At 45.7% G+C, this 14,757-nt stretch overlaps 1 protein-coding gene across 4 annotated transcripts in view; it reads left to right on the forward strand.

Annotated features, from left to right (window-relative positions):
* LOC119395641 (gastrula zinc finger protein XlCGF71.1-like) overlaps positions 1-14,757 on the forward strand; it is a 214,371-nt gene that overhangs the window by 186,498 nt on the left and 13,116 nt on the right. The window contains exons 1-3 of one of the 4 annotated variants that reach the window (XM_037662622.2): positions 5,347-5,828; positions 10,251-10,328; positions 10,409-10,631. The exons of 1 other annotated variant lie outside the window; for it this stretch is intronic. In XM_037662622.2, the coding sequence (XP_037518550.1) occupies positions 5,709-5,828; positions 10,251-10,328; positions 10,409-10,631 (421 nt within the window). In that variant the 5' untranslated portion in view covers positions 5,347-5,708. Of the gene's footprint in view, positions 1-5,346; positions 5,829-10,250; positions 10,329-10,408; positions 10,632-14,757 lie in introns of those variants that run through there. 2 more of the 4 variants (XM_049416712.1, XM_049416713.1) reach the window with 2 other exon arrangements.

Genomic DNA, 14,757 nt, shown 5'->3' on the forward strand with positions numbered 1-14,757 from the left:
TAGACTGATAAGATTGTATTTCACTTGTTCTTTAAGGGGAATAAATATTGTGACGAAGAAGTGCAGCGATTTTTTCCTAGGTGCGCTCAAAATTCAGAAATCGCGAAATTGGCGGAAAAGCGTTTTTTTGTGGCCAAAATTTATATATATTTTTTCAGGCGAACAAAATTTTTTTTCGCAAAACTAACTGCGAAACCATTGTTCTGGGTGTAATGCCTAGACCTACAGTAAATTTCATCACAATCGGGAATGGTGACCGGGACCTCGTGTTCGATCTTATCTGGACACACCCTACACACACTCTGGGTGTTTCAAGATAAGACATATGAAGCTAAGGGTAACTGGAAAGTTATATTAAAAATAAAACATCGAGTAAATGAAAATGCTAAATGAGTAAGCGGTCATACTATCAGATAGATTTATTTATTTACCCTCTCGGTAGTAAACATCTAGATATGAAGTAATATAAAGGATCGAGCTAGACAAAATAGATTTGGAACAAAGAAGAGGAAAAGAAAAATAAGCCATAGGGGTAATCATTTCGTCACATTTATATAACAGAATACAGCATAGCAGACATCCCTCGACTATAGCGTAATGTAGTGGCGCCAAATGATAAGTTTATTGGAACACTTATTGCTACTCCAATATTTTCAAGTAGATCTACGATCGAGGTACCTTTTTCTGTTTTTCTCTGGAATATCGATGAAAGAATAAAGGGAAGTGGTCTATTGTTTCAAATAATTGCAAAGTTTGCTCAACGGGGACGCCATGAGACCAGCATTATATGAATAAAAATTCATTCCTGGAATTCGACAGTGTAAGCTGGTGTAAGAAACTTCTAATTGTCGAGATGCACAACGCTGTTTACTCCAATAATATCTTACATGTACGAAGTCTTTCAATATATCCAGCTATAATTTGCCAATGTCACTTTGCAAACAAGCATTTATACCTTAAAGCTGTCGTATAAGCCGTATCTGGTGAATTAATTACTAGAGGTCCACATAGAGATACTAAGGCTCATGAGTCCGCCATTTCATTAAGATACAATCCGCGGTGACCCTTTACCTTCAGCAACCCATTTTTTTTTTTGTAAATTTGCAGGTATTAGATAACGGAGCATGCTCAGGAGTGTTGAATCCGTTGCCGTATATAGGAAGTGCTGAACATACCGAAAGATAATGTGTAACTATGACTGCCGCTGATTCATTTGACGCGAGTTTGCTAAAGCAATAGCCAATATTTCGGGAATCAATATATATAGGTTTATATATATGGCGATTAGAGGAAGACAGAAAAAGACGCTAATTTCTCCAACCCAATATGGAGCGCGCCTAAGCTCCTTAGGTGTATGATCGGGAAGTCAAATAAAAGACCACTGAGGAGAGCGAGAGAAGATGCCTAACCCTGCCTTCTCTTTTAATACCGATGCAGTAGTCGCAACTGTATAGCTTATTGACAGGTGAGCAAGTTAATCGTGTATTGGTCATTTAACTATCGAAATGGCATTTGTTTAGCATCAGCAGAAAAAAAAATATCACGAAATTCTAAGTGAAGGATTGAACTGAGTTTACTTGTAGAGCCAATATCTTATATTTTTGCATTCAATATATAGCAGCGTTTTTACAAATATAATCTGAGGGGTGTGCACTCGCGACGAATGTGCGTCAAAGAATAAACTAGGTCTTTAATGGAAACCTATAATGATCGTCTCTAATGCGAACTGTATATCTTTAAAAACGTTTTATCTGTTGGTATTGTGGATCTAATGAGCAAGCTATGGTAATCGCGCTTCCATATCTAACACGTTGTTTTCAACGAACGTTAGAAGTCGAAGGCACAAGCACAAGCCTTTCCTTTCTAATAGTATTAGATGTTTCATTTTTTAAGCTGGGTGTCGAGAAAAAAAACGCCGCCTTATTTTGTAATAGGGCGAACATAGATTTTGTATAATAAATTATTTGTGGCGCAACTGAGACAAGCAAGGAAAAAAAGAGAGAAGACAGGATGGCGCCCTGTCCTGTCTTCTCTTTTTTTTCCTTGCTTATCTCAGTTGCGCCACAAATATTTTATTAAGCTATGCCCAATTCGCCCAGCGTCACACTCTGCTAATACATTTTGTAAATCATTATCACTGTATATTTCTTCGCAACACAGCTCTTTGGTTTCAGAGTTTTCGTAGCAGCTAGGAACCAAGCACCAGCAATCAGTTTCCTTCGTTTTATAGGGCATTATCACCTCAGCTAACAAATGCATGACCCGTGTACAATAAAGACTACGTAAATGGTGAAAAGAAAAAGTGACGCCGCGTTTCCTTGCGGTGGCCTTCCAACGGGCAATCTGCGACAGCGGCGGCTGTACCCATGGAGGAAGGAAAACCTAAGGAGAGGCCCTGACGTCACATTCGTGAAGCCTCCGCATCGCAAACGCCCGCATTGCCTCCTAGCGAAGGAGCAGCGAAACATTTCGCGATTTCCGTCTCGTCGTTTGCAAGCGCACGCGCGCGTTGAGCGAGTCGCGAAACTATTGCAGCCTTTTTTTGTTTTTCGCCGTGCAAGCGGCGTAGTCGATTCACGCGTGCTGCTCCTTCTGTGTGTTCGTTAGGAAAGCTACGCAATGCCCAGCTGTTGTGCGCAATGCCCAGCCCTGTGCAAATCGCGTGCACTGCGGGCAGTACCGGGTGTCACTTTTCATGTGTACGTATACGTTCGCTTCATTACTGATCACTAAGGCATGGTATCTGCATGCGGAGCACTCGGATGTGCGTTCTGTTGCTTCTTACTCGTTCTGTCAACTCGGAACACACATGAAATTTTGTTTTTGGCGTCTGACGCACCGTATACATACCATGCGCTGAAGGCATCGTACGTTTTAGAGGCTGTGTAGTTCAAACGAAAGGTCAATAAACTTTTCTTGTTGTTATCGGACTACGTTTTGTATGTATTGTGTGGTGTGCGCTCGCTGCGTGCTTGTGTTGTGTGCGCACTGGAATTACAAACTTTACGTGCACGATCGCGTATACAATACAGGGGTGTCTTCTTTTCGACGTGAAGTTACGTCAACTATAGGTTGGCGGTGCGTCGAATAGCTACTGCGTCCACTCCATATACACGAGCAAAGAACCGCTAATCGGGCAATAGATTTGGAAATCGGGCTACGAGAAAGGAAAAGAAAAGCCTAACGCCCAGCAGAACGTGTAAATTACTGCGAGGTGAGATCGAATACGATGAGGCAGAGGCTGAAAGTTTTTTATTACGGCACGCACCGGTACTCTCTGTACTGTTGCACAAAAACGCTCCGCGAAGGATTTCAGCACGCAGTGCTCGGGCCTGCCACGCACGAACAGCCTGGTAAACGTCTGCTTGCAACATTTTACTGCGTGCGAACCGCACAATACGCTCTAAGTTTACGCTGGGACTACAATTCCGAGCAGAAGTGAACCACCGTGGAGAGCACGCCGCGGGGCGTCTGCTGTTTCGTTTGCCCCATACCGGTTTGTTTGCCCCACAAATCTGACGTCACTTCCGCCACACTTTTCGCAATGCATTGGGATACGACAGGGCCTCTCCTTAGTTTTTCCTTCCTCCATGGCTGTACCAGCGGGCTGTACCCGCGCCCTCTGCCGCAGCGCCCCTGGCAGCATCGTCGTGCAGAGGGACCCACTCGGGCAAGGGAAACGCGATGCGCTCCGCACACCTCCCCATTCTATCCACTGCTGAAAGCAATCTGAAGAATTTCCTCCGCCGAACGACTTCGACCACTCCGCGTCACCATGTTTACAATCAGTGGCGTAAGTCCAGTTCAATCACAAGGGGGGACACACCTCGCCATAGCGGCCATATTGTTTTTATTTATATAAATATTAAAAATACGCCTTGAAATAAAATTTGAAAAAAAAAAAAGCGAGCATGGGTTCCCAGCTCATGTAATTGCATTGTTCTATTGAGCCTTCTCCGAAACCGGTCAAGCGGCAGTTGCGATTTCAATAGTCTCCCATAGCTGAAGGGTATTGATCACAGGCCTGCACACACTACAAAACAAACAGGCATTGACAAAAAAAGTTGATTGCACTACACTTATCTCTGAAGCAATTCAAATATATGGTGTTTGAAAGATAAATCTCAAGGGGAGACAATGCAAGGGGTCCCCCCCCCCCCCAGCCTGAACACAAGGGGGGTCAGGGCCCCCCTGACCCCCCCTGATATACGCCAGCGTTTACAATTAGAGAGACGTCTGGGCGCGGAGAACAATTTGCTCGCAAACCGGTCAACAAGCAAATCGCTTGCAGTGTGCTGCCACCTATCAACAAACGTACAAAAACAAGCGGCGCAGCGCTCGCTATGAAACCAACACACTGGTGAAGGACGGCGTTGAGAGCGGTCGCTCCACGAAGGCGTGGAGCGGACACGTCCTCGGATAACAGTACAGTGTTCTAGAAGTTTCTAGTACACTGTAGATAACAGAAACGTCGCTCGCTCGATCCATAAGAGCGCTTTCCCGACAAAGGATAGAGGCCCTACTTTAATGTATCACCAACTTGAGATTGCTTTGTTACAGAAGAGCACATCGCGAGCCCGCACGACCTCCCGCGTACGATGTTATGGGATTCATGCACTACAAAAAAAAAAACAAAAAAAAACACTGACGATTGCGATATGCAAGTAAAACAGGGTGAGTTTCAAATGAAAATGTTAACTAACCCACGTGGCTACAGAAAACCTCGCGAAGCTATGCGTACGCTGTCATTGAAAGCGCGAGTTGCCACTTATTTTCATGAAAACTTCGCGTCTCACAAGAACGAATCAGATTTCTCGTGTCACGGGGAGCCCGGTTTGTTCGGTGCTGCAGGGAACATGCAAACTCGCAGTGTTCATTTCTCGCCAACGTGTTAACACTGAGGCTAGCACAGCCGAACAAGGGAGCGACTGCGTAGTGCTGCCATTTTGTCGTCTACTAACCCTCCTCGAGAGGATGCTCCTGAATTCCGCTTCGTGGTGCGACAGTCTATGGGCATTGCGAATACACGGTGAAGCTGTTTTTCAAAAGTCAGAGACGTAAAAATATGGTTTGAATGCTCGCGACGCCCGCTGACTGCGTGCTTTCAAGTACAGCGGAGCTAAGAAAGTGGCCCGCTGAACCTCTCCTGCCACCTTACGGGACGTGGTGGCAACTCGAGAGCTTTCGTGCAACGTGTGGCGCATTGGCGATTAGAAGCGGCGCCGTGTACGTGCAGAGTACCAATGCTGCGGCCGCTATTGGCCGCTGATTGTCACGTGGCCTACTATGCTTTTTTGGTAATTTTGTTTCTAAAAGTCAAGATGGCAGCGCCCACAAAACGTGGTTTGTTTATGCTGAGCCGCCGTTGTCAAGACGCGTCCCGGACGCTCGCACCGTCACTCGCCCTTCGTATTCTAGGTAATCGACCGCCCCAACCTACGTTTATGGTTTACGCTTCGAAGAACTGCTAGCGGACGGCGAACCTTGTCGCATCATGCCGGCCTCATGCGCAGCGTACGGCTGAACGTGCAACGGTGGCTGAGACGCTGAGACCATGTACTCTTTCACATCTTCCGACGTGAGAAAAAACGAGATACTCAGTGGATCGCTGCTGTGGAAGTAATTTCAAGCCTTCGAGAACCACTGTACTCTGCCCGAAACATCTTCGTGACAGAGACTGCCATCAGAGTTTATCGCTAAGTCGTGTAATGGGAACACCGGTGAAATCTGCTCAACTGAGGCCAGGCTTGTTGCCGTCGATCTTCGTTTTGGAACGGAACGAATCGCCGGCTCCGCGAGCAGCATTCTCGAAGAGGTCAGAACATGAGGTAAGATATCGAATGTTGGAACTTACTAAGCTGTATGTATAAGAGTGCTCATGAGACCATTCCACATTGTGAAAATCGATGATTAGAAAAGCTGTATAATACACGGCACGGAGGTGACGCGGAATTTCGATGAAAGGTACAGAAAGTGACTTTAAATGCGAAACATCCTAAGCGAACTAAAGGCACTCTTACCATTTCTATCTATCTATCTATCTATCTATCTATCTATCTATCTATCTATCTATCTATCTATCTATCTATCTATCTATCTATCTATCTATCTATCTATCTATCTATCTGTCTGTCTGTCTGTCTGTCTGTCTGTCTGTCTGTCTGTCTGTCTGTCTGTCTGTCTGTCTGTCTGTCTGTCTGTCTGTCTGTCTGTCTGTCTGTCTGTCTGTCCGTCCGTCCGTCCGTCCGTCCGTCCGTCCGTCCGTCCGTCCGTCCGTCCGTCCGTCCGTCCGTCCGCCTGCGTCTGGGCGCTTTAGTGGTCGACCCTTCAATATGGTATGTACCAAAATTGGCATAGGAAGACATGAGCGTATGAAGAACACGCACAGTTTAACGATGACATTCTTCTGCCCCCTGAAAAATAAGTCGACGTCATTAACCAGATCACTGCGACTACCGGTGCACGTGCTTTCAAGTAACCCGAGAGGTGTTGCTGTTTCAAACTCAATCAGTCTGAGGACGCGAAAACGAGCTCTGACTGCGCCGTCTCTTACAACGAGCATCTCGGGAGCGCGCGCGCCTGCTTGGTAACCCCGCGCTCGTGGCCGCTGCAGTGACCAAATAATTTCAAAGTTAACGTCTTCAGTGCCGGCGACACCTTTTTCGGTGCCTGCTGGCCTTTTAATAAAAATAAATTCAATCCTGCCTGCATATTATACACTTGCTGGGCAAGAAGTCAGAATTGCCAATCCTTGCCTAAGGGTCTCATTGGAGGGGCCGTAACTATTAGTCCAACAACATTATGCAACATGTTTTCAATGACTGTGAAACCTGATATGGAGGAGAATAAGTGGACAAAGTTTAAGAAATTTAAAAAATGTTTTTTTTTTAATTGTCGTCAGAATTTTTCATTGTTCGGTGTTTTCTTGAACTTAGCCCGATCATATCTCTTTACTGAAAAGGTGTATAAATATAAGATTCGGCAGTTTGGTAGATAAGCATGCGAAGAACGTAATGGGGAATTTTCGTCGCCCGCCTACAAGGCATTTTTGAGATAAAGATTTTCAAAGTAAAGAAAATAACGTTTTGTGGGCCAATTTTGAGGTCTTTTATAAAAACATCTACACTACACATAAAAGCAAAAAATACCTGAGCGGAAGCAAAAACATGCATATATTTAGTTAAAGAAATTTCAGCTACCTAACTGTTATATATTTTGTGCAATTCATAACGAAAGTTGGCCAAAACAGCAGAGCGGATGAGCGCTCCACTCCACCTCTCCGTCATTATTGATTTCCTGTGCTTCGAAAAAATTTTTAACGGCAAAACAAATTGCGGATCTCTTCTTTCCACTCATCAGGCAATAAGATATAAAATTTTGAAATAAGTTTAAGAGGTCGACCAGCCATCGTTTGTTCGATCTTACGTGGAATCACCCAGGGGTTGGTTGTATTCCGCGCATTTCTCTATCACCTGATTGATAGTATGAATATGGTCTATTGTTGAGAAGCCTGTACGAAAACCTGTTTGGTCCTTTGGTTGATTGAACTCTAATGTAATAATTCTGTTAGCAATTACTTTTGTAAATAGCTTGTACAGTACATACGTGAATATTATCGAAACTAAGTGCACTTTTTGAATATCATATGTAACTTTCCTTAATGTGTTCCTCCGGGGTCGAGCAATGCTTCAATATAGCTTGCTGAATCGTAGGAATACAAATATAATGTTTATTAGCCTCCTATAAAAGCGGAGCCAACACTGGAACCACAGACGTTAATCTGATATGACGCTTGTATCTGAGGGGTACATATGTAGTGTTTATTGCTTTCTTGTAAAATTAGATAGCCAGCACCACAACCACAATTGACGTTGAACCGACATTACGCCTACATAGGCTGTTTTTCCAAATCAGTTTATAGGCCTGGCGTGGCTCTGTGGTAGAATACCTGGTTGCCAGGCAGAACGCCTGGGCTCTATTCCTGCTGGGATCCTAATTTTCATTCTTTTAATTCGTCGGGTCAACGCTGCCGATGTCGGTTTTTCTTAACGCTCTCGCATTTAAATTACCAATGTCTGTTCTCGCCGTTCCTGGGTAGATATAAACTGTAGATGTAACCTGTGGCGCATACCCTAACGTGTGGCACATACCCGTTTACCAGCGGCCCGTGGTAAACGGGTATGTGCCACACGTGTCTGGAGGATAGGGTTTGACGACGTACGCGACAGGATTTTCACGTTATTCATGTCATGAACCGACTCATATTCGCCAAATCCTCTTAGCCTCCCAAGCCAATTTTGGTCTACACCAAGTTAAGGAGGCGATCACGAGAGCACCCTGACGTAGGCGGCTAGACAGACAGACAGACAGACAGACAGACAGACACAGACAGACAGGCAGGCAGGCAGACAGACAGACAGACAGACAGACAGACAGACAGACAGACAGACAGACAGACAGACAGACAGACGGGCGGACGGACGGACGGACGGACGGACGGACGGACGGACGGACGGATGCGTAAATAGAACCGCTCAAAGTGCCAAAGGTTCGCTAAGAAATGCTTTGAATTTAAAATACACGCCCATCCAGTCCTCCCGCCTTTACATATCGATGACAACCACAGCCCTTCATCCACTCTTGAATCTGCGCGTCTTTTACTTGCCACACTTACATCAACTGATAATTCATGCTCGACACACCTCACCACGCACGCATTCGTATGCTCTCAACTGTTCCTAGCGTGCACAGTACTAACGATCAACCATTCTCTCCCAATGAGATTCGTCATGCTGTCTCACTCGGCAACCCGCGGGCGGCACCCGGCCCGGATTATCTAACGAATTCATTTGTTAAGACACTATTCGAGGACCACTCTGACTTCTTTTACTCTATTTTCAACGCTGTTTTAAACCTGGGCTACCTTCCCCATTGTTGGAAAGTGGGCAGAATCATTTTCCTCGCTAAGTCAGGGAGGCCTCCTTCTCTTCCAACCTCTTACAGCTTCATAGTCATGAACTCCCTACATGGCTTGTTTGCGCTGCCAGGAACTGGACGACTTGACACGGAAAAAGACAACCACGCACAGGGTGAAGCGCATAGTAACAACTGTTTATTTTCGTGCCACACACTTGCTAAAGTACGACCCAGGAAAAGAAAAGAAAGTAAGCAGTAAGAAAATAAACAGTTGATAGTACGCGCTACACCCAGTGTGTGTGTCTTTTTCCGTGTCATATCCAGTTCCTGCGAACAAGCCGTGCATTCGCACCAACTAGACCCATAGCAGCTTCACTTGCACGAACACCATGTTCGGGAAAATACTTGAACGTTGGCTTCACGCCCCTCCATTCCAACGGTTTCATCCACACCAATCAATTTGGCTTCACGCATTCCAAAAGTGCGTGTCTTCCCCTTCGCAGTCTCCAGCAAAAATTGGCACTATTAAAGCGCACTAAAACACTAACTGTCCTAATATCCCTTGATTTCACCGGTGCGTCTGATAGCGCGCCTGGCACGCCGCTATATTACACAAAAAACACAACTGCCCGAACAACCTGCTCCGCTTCACCTATACTTCACATGCGCGTTCTGTTTCTGCCCATCCCACAATTAGGAGTCCGCAAGGCTTGTCCATAAGTCCACGCTGTTGTGGAATATTGCGATACATGATTTGTTAAACTTGCACCTACTGCCAAACGTTCACATCCAGACGTACGCCGATGACACAGTGATTCTGCTGCATGGCCCTTCCAGACTTATAATAAAATCTTTGTCGGAGCTCATGTTAAATGATGTACTTGAGTGGGCGGCCGACAGCAAGCTCACCATCAGTCATGACAAATCATTTTACGTCTATCAAAATGGGCGATGCTTTCCTTAAGCATAAGGACTACGTTCTGTTACTTGGTGTCGTCTTCGACAATAAGCTTAACTTGCACGCTCACATCGACTACTTCAAAAATAAAGTTGAGGTTTCCACTGCGAGGAATGGCTTTACGGAAAGACAAAGATATTCTTACAGTTATTTGCAGAACTGCAGAGGCCAATTTTCAGTATTCAATTTTCAGTTAATTAAGGCACAGCTGGTTACACTATCGGAAAAACATAAGACCAGGCGATTATACAAAAATATGATTGGTATCACTAGATTTTTGAAAATATGTCTGAAGAGTATGTATTTTAATAATTGCCATAAGCCGCTGTTTCGGTGTGTATGCGTCAGTAACTCATCATTTTATACACTATTTCAGATTCTTGAACAGTTGCTCTCTGGAGGCGGAACCATCGGGCACACGCCAAGACCAAGTCATTGTAGCGAAACCTATCACGTAAGTGTAGTCTTTCATTTATTTTCTCGGCAATAATTCTTGCATGTGCCTTTGCAACAACTGAAGCCAATTTATTTCAGGATGACTTTGCCGCAGAGCCAGTATATCAGGCAGCACTGAGTCTGGCTTGTGAGTCGGGACAAGCTGTAGGAACATCACCACAGTCACCGTGTGAGCCGGGCCATGGCACAAATCGATCTGTTCAAGTGGGTCTACCAACTCGCCACAAAGCATCACAAGCAACCGAAAAGAAAATTCTTTCAACAATTGCTACGCAAACAGAACTACATGCTGTTTCTTCAGGTATGTCTCCGCATTTGCTGTAAGATAAAGAAAAGTCAGTTTCGCTGCAAGGGCGCCATAGCAACAAATCGGTAGCAGCTCACCCCATTAGGATCCGATCTGCTTCGCTCTACAAAACGCTGTCATATGGGAGTACGGCCGCTCCAGCGAGTGAACCAACGTTCCTGTTGTCGCTTCAATGCAGAGTAAATGGTGAGGGAGCAGCAAGTACAAACGGTACAAAAGGATGAGCCGTCTACTGATATCTTTCGTGATAGCACACAACCGCGCCCGTTTGATCAATGTTTACAGTTGGTGCCCGAGCAACTCGCCGGAGTTTTGAGCTTTTTAGGCTTCGGAGATGTGAAATATCGTTTCGAGTCTCATATTCGCAAAAATCTCGGAGGCCATACTTTACGTTTTTGTTGAATCCCGGGTGGTGGCGCTGCAAATAATTACGCTTAGAGTTACTGTATATAAAGGTAGCATATACAGTAACTCTAATTACGCTCACTGTCAAATTTATTCCATTTCACTTGACATTTTGGGTTACTTTTTGAAGCAACACGTAGCAAATGAAGTTAGTTTTAGGGGAAAAAAACCAATACCGCTATAAACTCACAATGTATGCCTTTAGTTGTTGTTTATTACTTGTGTACTTAGAATATTTGCAGCGATTTAGCATTTATTGTCATGTGTATTTAATTAGATAAAATATACCTTAAAGGGACCGACAACTGACCAGAACGTGTGATAAGTTCCTGGTAGAAATGAAAAGACCGTAAAATATAGTGACAGCTTCTAGCATCCTTCTCACGTTGTGAGTAGGATTTTTATTTTTAATTCGTGTTTAAAAGTAACAGTAAACCGGCATGTCGCGCAGCCTGGCGGAAGAGCCTTCCAGCTAAATTATGGAGTCGATCACTTTGCTGCACGTAGTCTGATTAGGGAGCCTTCATACACACACGCCTCCCGCCCGGGAGGCGTGTGTGTATGAAGGCTCCCTAAGTCTGATGCTGTCAGCGCGCCCATAATTAGTCCTCAAAATTAGAGTACGTATGTTATTATCCATCCCCGCTCTATTCTGTGCTGCTTACGAGATAAAAGAAGTTGCACAGTGAAAAGCGGTGCTACCTTCGCGACAGCCAGTGGACATGTCGAACCACGGCGCATGCGCGCGGTGTGCACGCGTGCGCAGTAAACCGCCGCGCACGAACAGGAACCGTTCTCGCTCTCACTGTTTGCAGCATGTGTTGTCAGGCGTGTATAGGCTTCATATTTGCCCAAATAGAAAAATTCTGAGTACAAATGTTTCACGGCGTTTTCCACGTTACCATTTCGTGATTAGACACTCTGACCTGTAAGCTTTCCGTCGCGCTAAAGAAAATAGGTACCAGAAAAATTGGTTGTCGGTCTCTTTAAGAGCTACCCTGTCATTGAATTTGTGTATAGATTCATAATCATATTAGCTGCACCTCTGCTCCTGACATGTAATAAAATACTCATGTAATAGATTGGACCACTAACTAGCCACATAGGCTAATGATCCAAACACTTTTGTAAAGATTTTTTTTATTAAGTTGATTGTATAAACACTGAAAATAAATGAAATTCGGCAGATCCCACGCATTGTGGAAATCGGTTTCACGCGAAGCAGTCAGCGAGTACCTCTATGCTGTATTTTATGGCTTTGAGCCAAGCGTTACGAGGTGGATCGACGTGTTTTCGTAAGTTTAGTAGCTATGTGCACATCGTGGGCTTACCAGGCACGTGACAACACTGCCGTTTAAAGGGTAACTTAGGTGCGACGGAGCGTCAGCCCTCACGTTATAGTACATACGTCAGTATCCGCGAAACTAGTGCACTTTATGGTACAATCATGTAAATATCATACGCAACTTTCGTTAATGTAATCCTCCGGGGTCGAGCAATGATTAAATATAGCTTGCTGAGTCATAGGAATACAAATGTAATGTTTATTAGACTGCTATAAAAAGCGGATCCAACACTGGCACCACGGACGTGACCACTTGAACCATAACGCCTGTATCGTAGGAGTACATATGTAGTGTTTATTGCTTTTTTGTAAAATTAGGCAGCCAGCATCACAACCACAATTGACGTTGCACCGACATTAAGCCTGCATAGGCTGTTTTTACAAACCAGTTTATAGACCTGTCGTGGCTTTGTGGTGATTGCCAGGCAGAACGCCTGGGTTCGATTCCTGCTGGGATCCTAATTTTCATTCTTTCCATTCGTCGGGTCAACGCTGCCGATATCGGTTTTTCTTAACGCTCTGGCATTTAAATTACCAATGTCTGTTCTCGCCGTTCCTTGGTAGATATAAACTGTAGATGTAAACTGTGGCGCATAACCGTACTCCGCGGCCCGTGGTAAACGGGTATGCGTCACACGTGTCTGGAGGAAAGGGCTTGACGACGTACGCGACAGAATTTTCAAGTTATTCATGTCATGACCCGACAGTTCTATTCGTCAAATCCTCCTACCCACCCAGGCCACTTTTGGTCTACACCAAGTTAAGGAGGCGATCATGAGAGCACCCAGACGTAGGCGGACAGACAGACAGACAGACAGAGAGACAGACAGACAGACAGACAGACAGACAGACAGACAGACAGACAGACAGACAGACAGACAGACAGACAGACAGACGTGCCAAAGGTTCGCTGAGAAATGCTTCGCATTTAAAAGGTGACACTAAGAATAAAACCCACCATCTACAGCTGCGATTTGAATCTGGGCCTTTTGAATGGGAAACGGGCATTCTACCCCTGCACCACTTCGGCGGAGCCGCGCCCAACTCTTAAACGACAACACATTGCAGACTACCGATCGCAGCGCCACAAGCGGATTGAACCTGCTTCGGCTTAACTTTTCCAAGAACGTTCCGAGCACTCCTCTGTTCTAGTACACTCTAGCAGTGTTAAGGCAGGTGGGCGGAGCTTGGCCAAGGTCACGGGCGATGCGCGGTTGACCTGGTCGCCATGGCGGTGCACGGCCGGTGTGGAGGAGCGCTCTCGCTCGGAAGGGAGCGAGCGCGCGCCTCCAGATTGGCCGTGCATAGCCGTGGCGACAAGGCCAACTGCGCATCGCTCGTGACCTTGGCCAAGCTCCACCCACCTGCCTTGACACTGCTAGAGTGTACTACAACAGCGGAGTGCTCGGAATGAGCTTCTAAATGTGAAGCCCAAACAGGGTCAACGGGTGCTCCAGAGTGGCCGTGGGCTGTGCCAGGTGGCATCATAGTTATGCGAGGTTTTCGATCAACGAGCATGTTTATACGTATAGCTTAAGCAGCTTCGCTGTAAATAGCTGGGAATTCGTACCATGCGATGCTTCCAATGCGGGTGAATCTTGCAGTTAGGTCCTCGGATCCGGCGGGCTCTATTCCAATTAACTACCGTGCTCTTCGCCGTGCTCGTACTTGGCTAGGTGGTTTTTAGCCTACTGGCTCAAACTTGTATGGTGTCGTGCCAGCCGCTCCCATGCGATCAGAATGATCAGAAGAGTGAGTGAACTATGCCAGATTGTTTTGTCTAGTGAGTGAACTATACCAGAAGCTTTGTCTTTGAGCCGGATTCCTATAGACCCCTGCATTGACGTTGCGGTATGCTCGACCGATTAGGGATACCCGCGGGATTTCGCTGCCTGCTGCCTAGCAGCGCTTTGGAGTCGTTACCGCGCAACAGTTTAAAGGTCAGCTCCGCCGATTTTTCGAGATTTGCAAATCTCAATAAAGCTCCCTGGGTGCGTTCCTTTGCACGTTTCCGTCATTTATGCCAAATAAAGACCAGAGAGATTCGCATATTGGTTACAAGTGAATTTTATCCATGGCGTCGAATCGCCCACCTAGCTTCGCACAATTATTCACAACATTGTGTGTGTTACGTACGTCATTTCTGGAAAAGCGACAGGGGTGATGGAACCGAGGTGCCACTGCGTCTGCTGTGCAGAAATATCGATATTGTGTGTTTAGTCAGCGCTTCGTCGGTTCGATGCGCAACTTTCAGTTCCCTGTGGGCGGGAACTGTGGGCGGGAGTTCCCGTGACCCATATAAATACCATGACAGCCACGAAACACTCCCAGTAGTGATTACCATTTCTCTCGATATTAGAGTGCTTTCTC

The sequence above is a fragment of the Rhipicephalus sanguineus genome, chromosome 6, assembly GCF_013339695.2.
Source record: "Rhipicephalus sanguineus isolate Rsan-2018 chromosome 6, BIME_Rsan_1.4, whole genome shotgun sequence".
Classification (NCBI taxonomy): domain Eukaryota; kingdom Metazoa; phylum Arthropoda; class Arachnida; order Ixodida; family Ixodidae; genus Rhipicephalus; species Rhipicephalus sanguineus.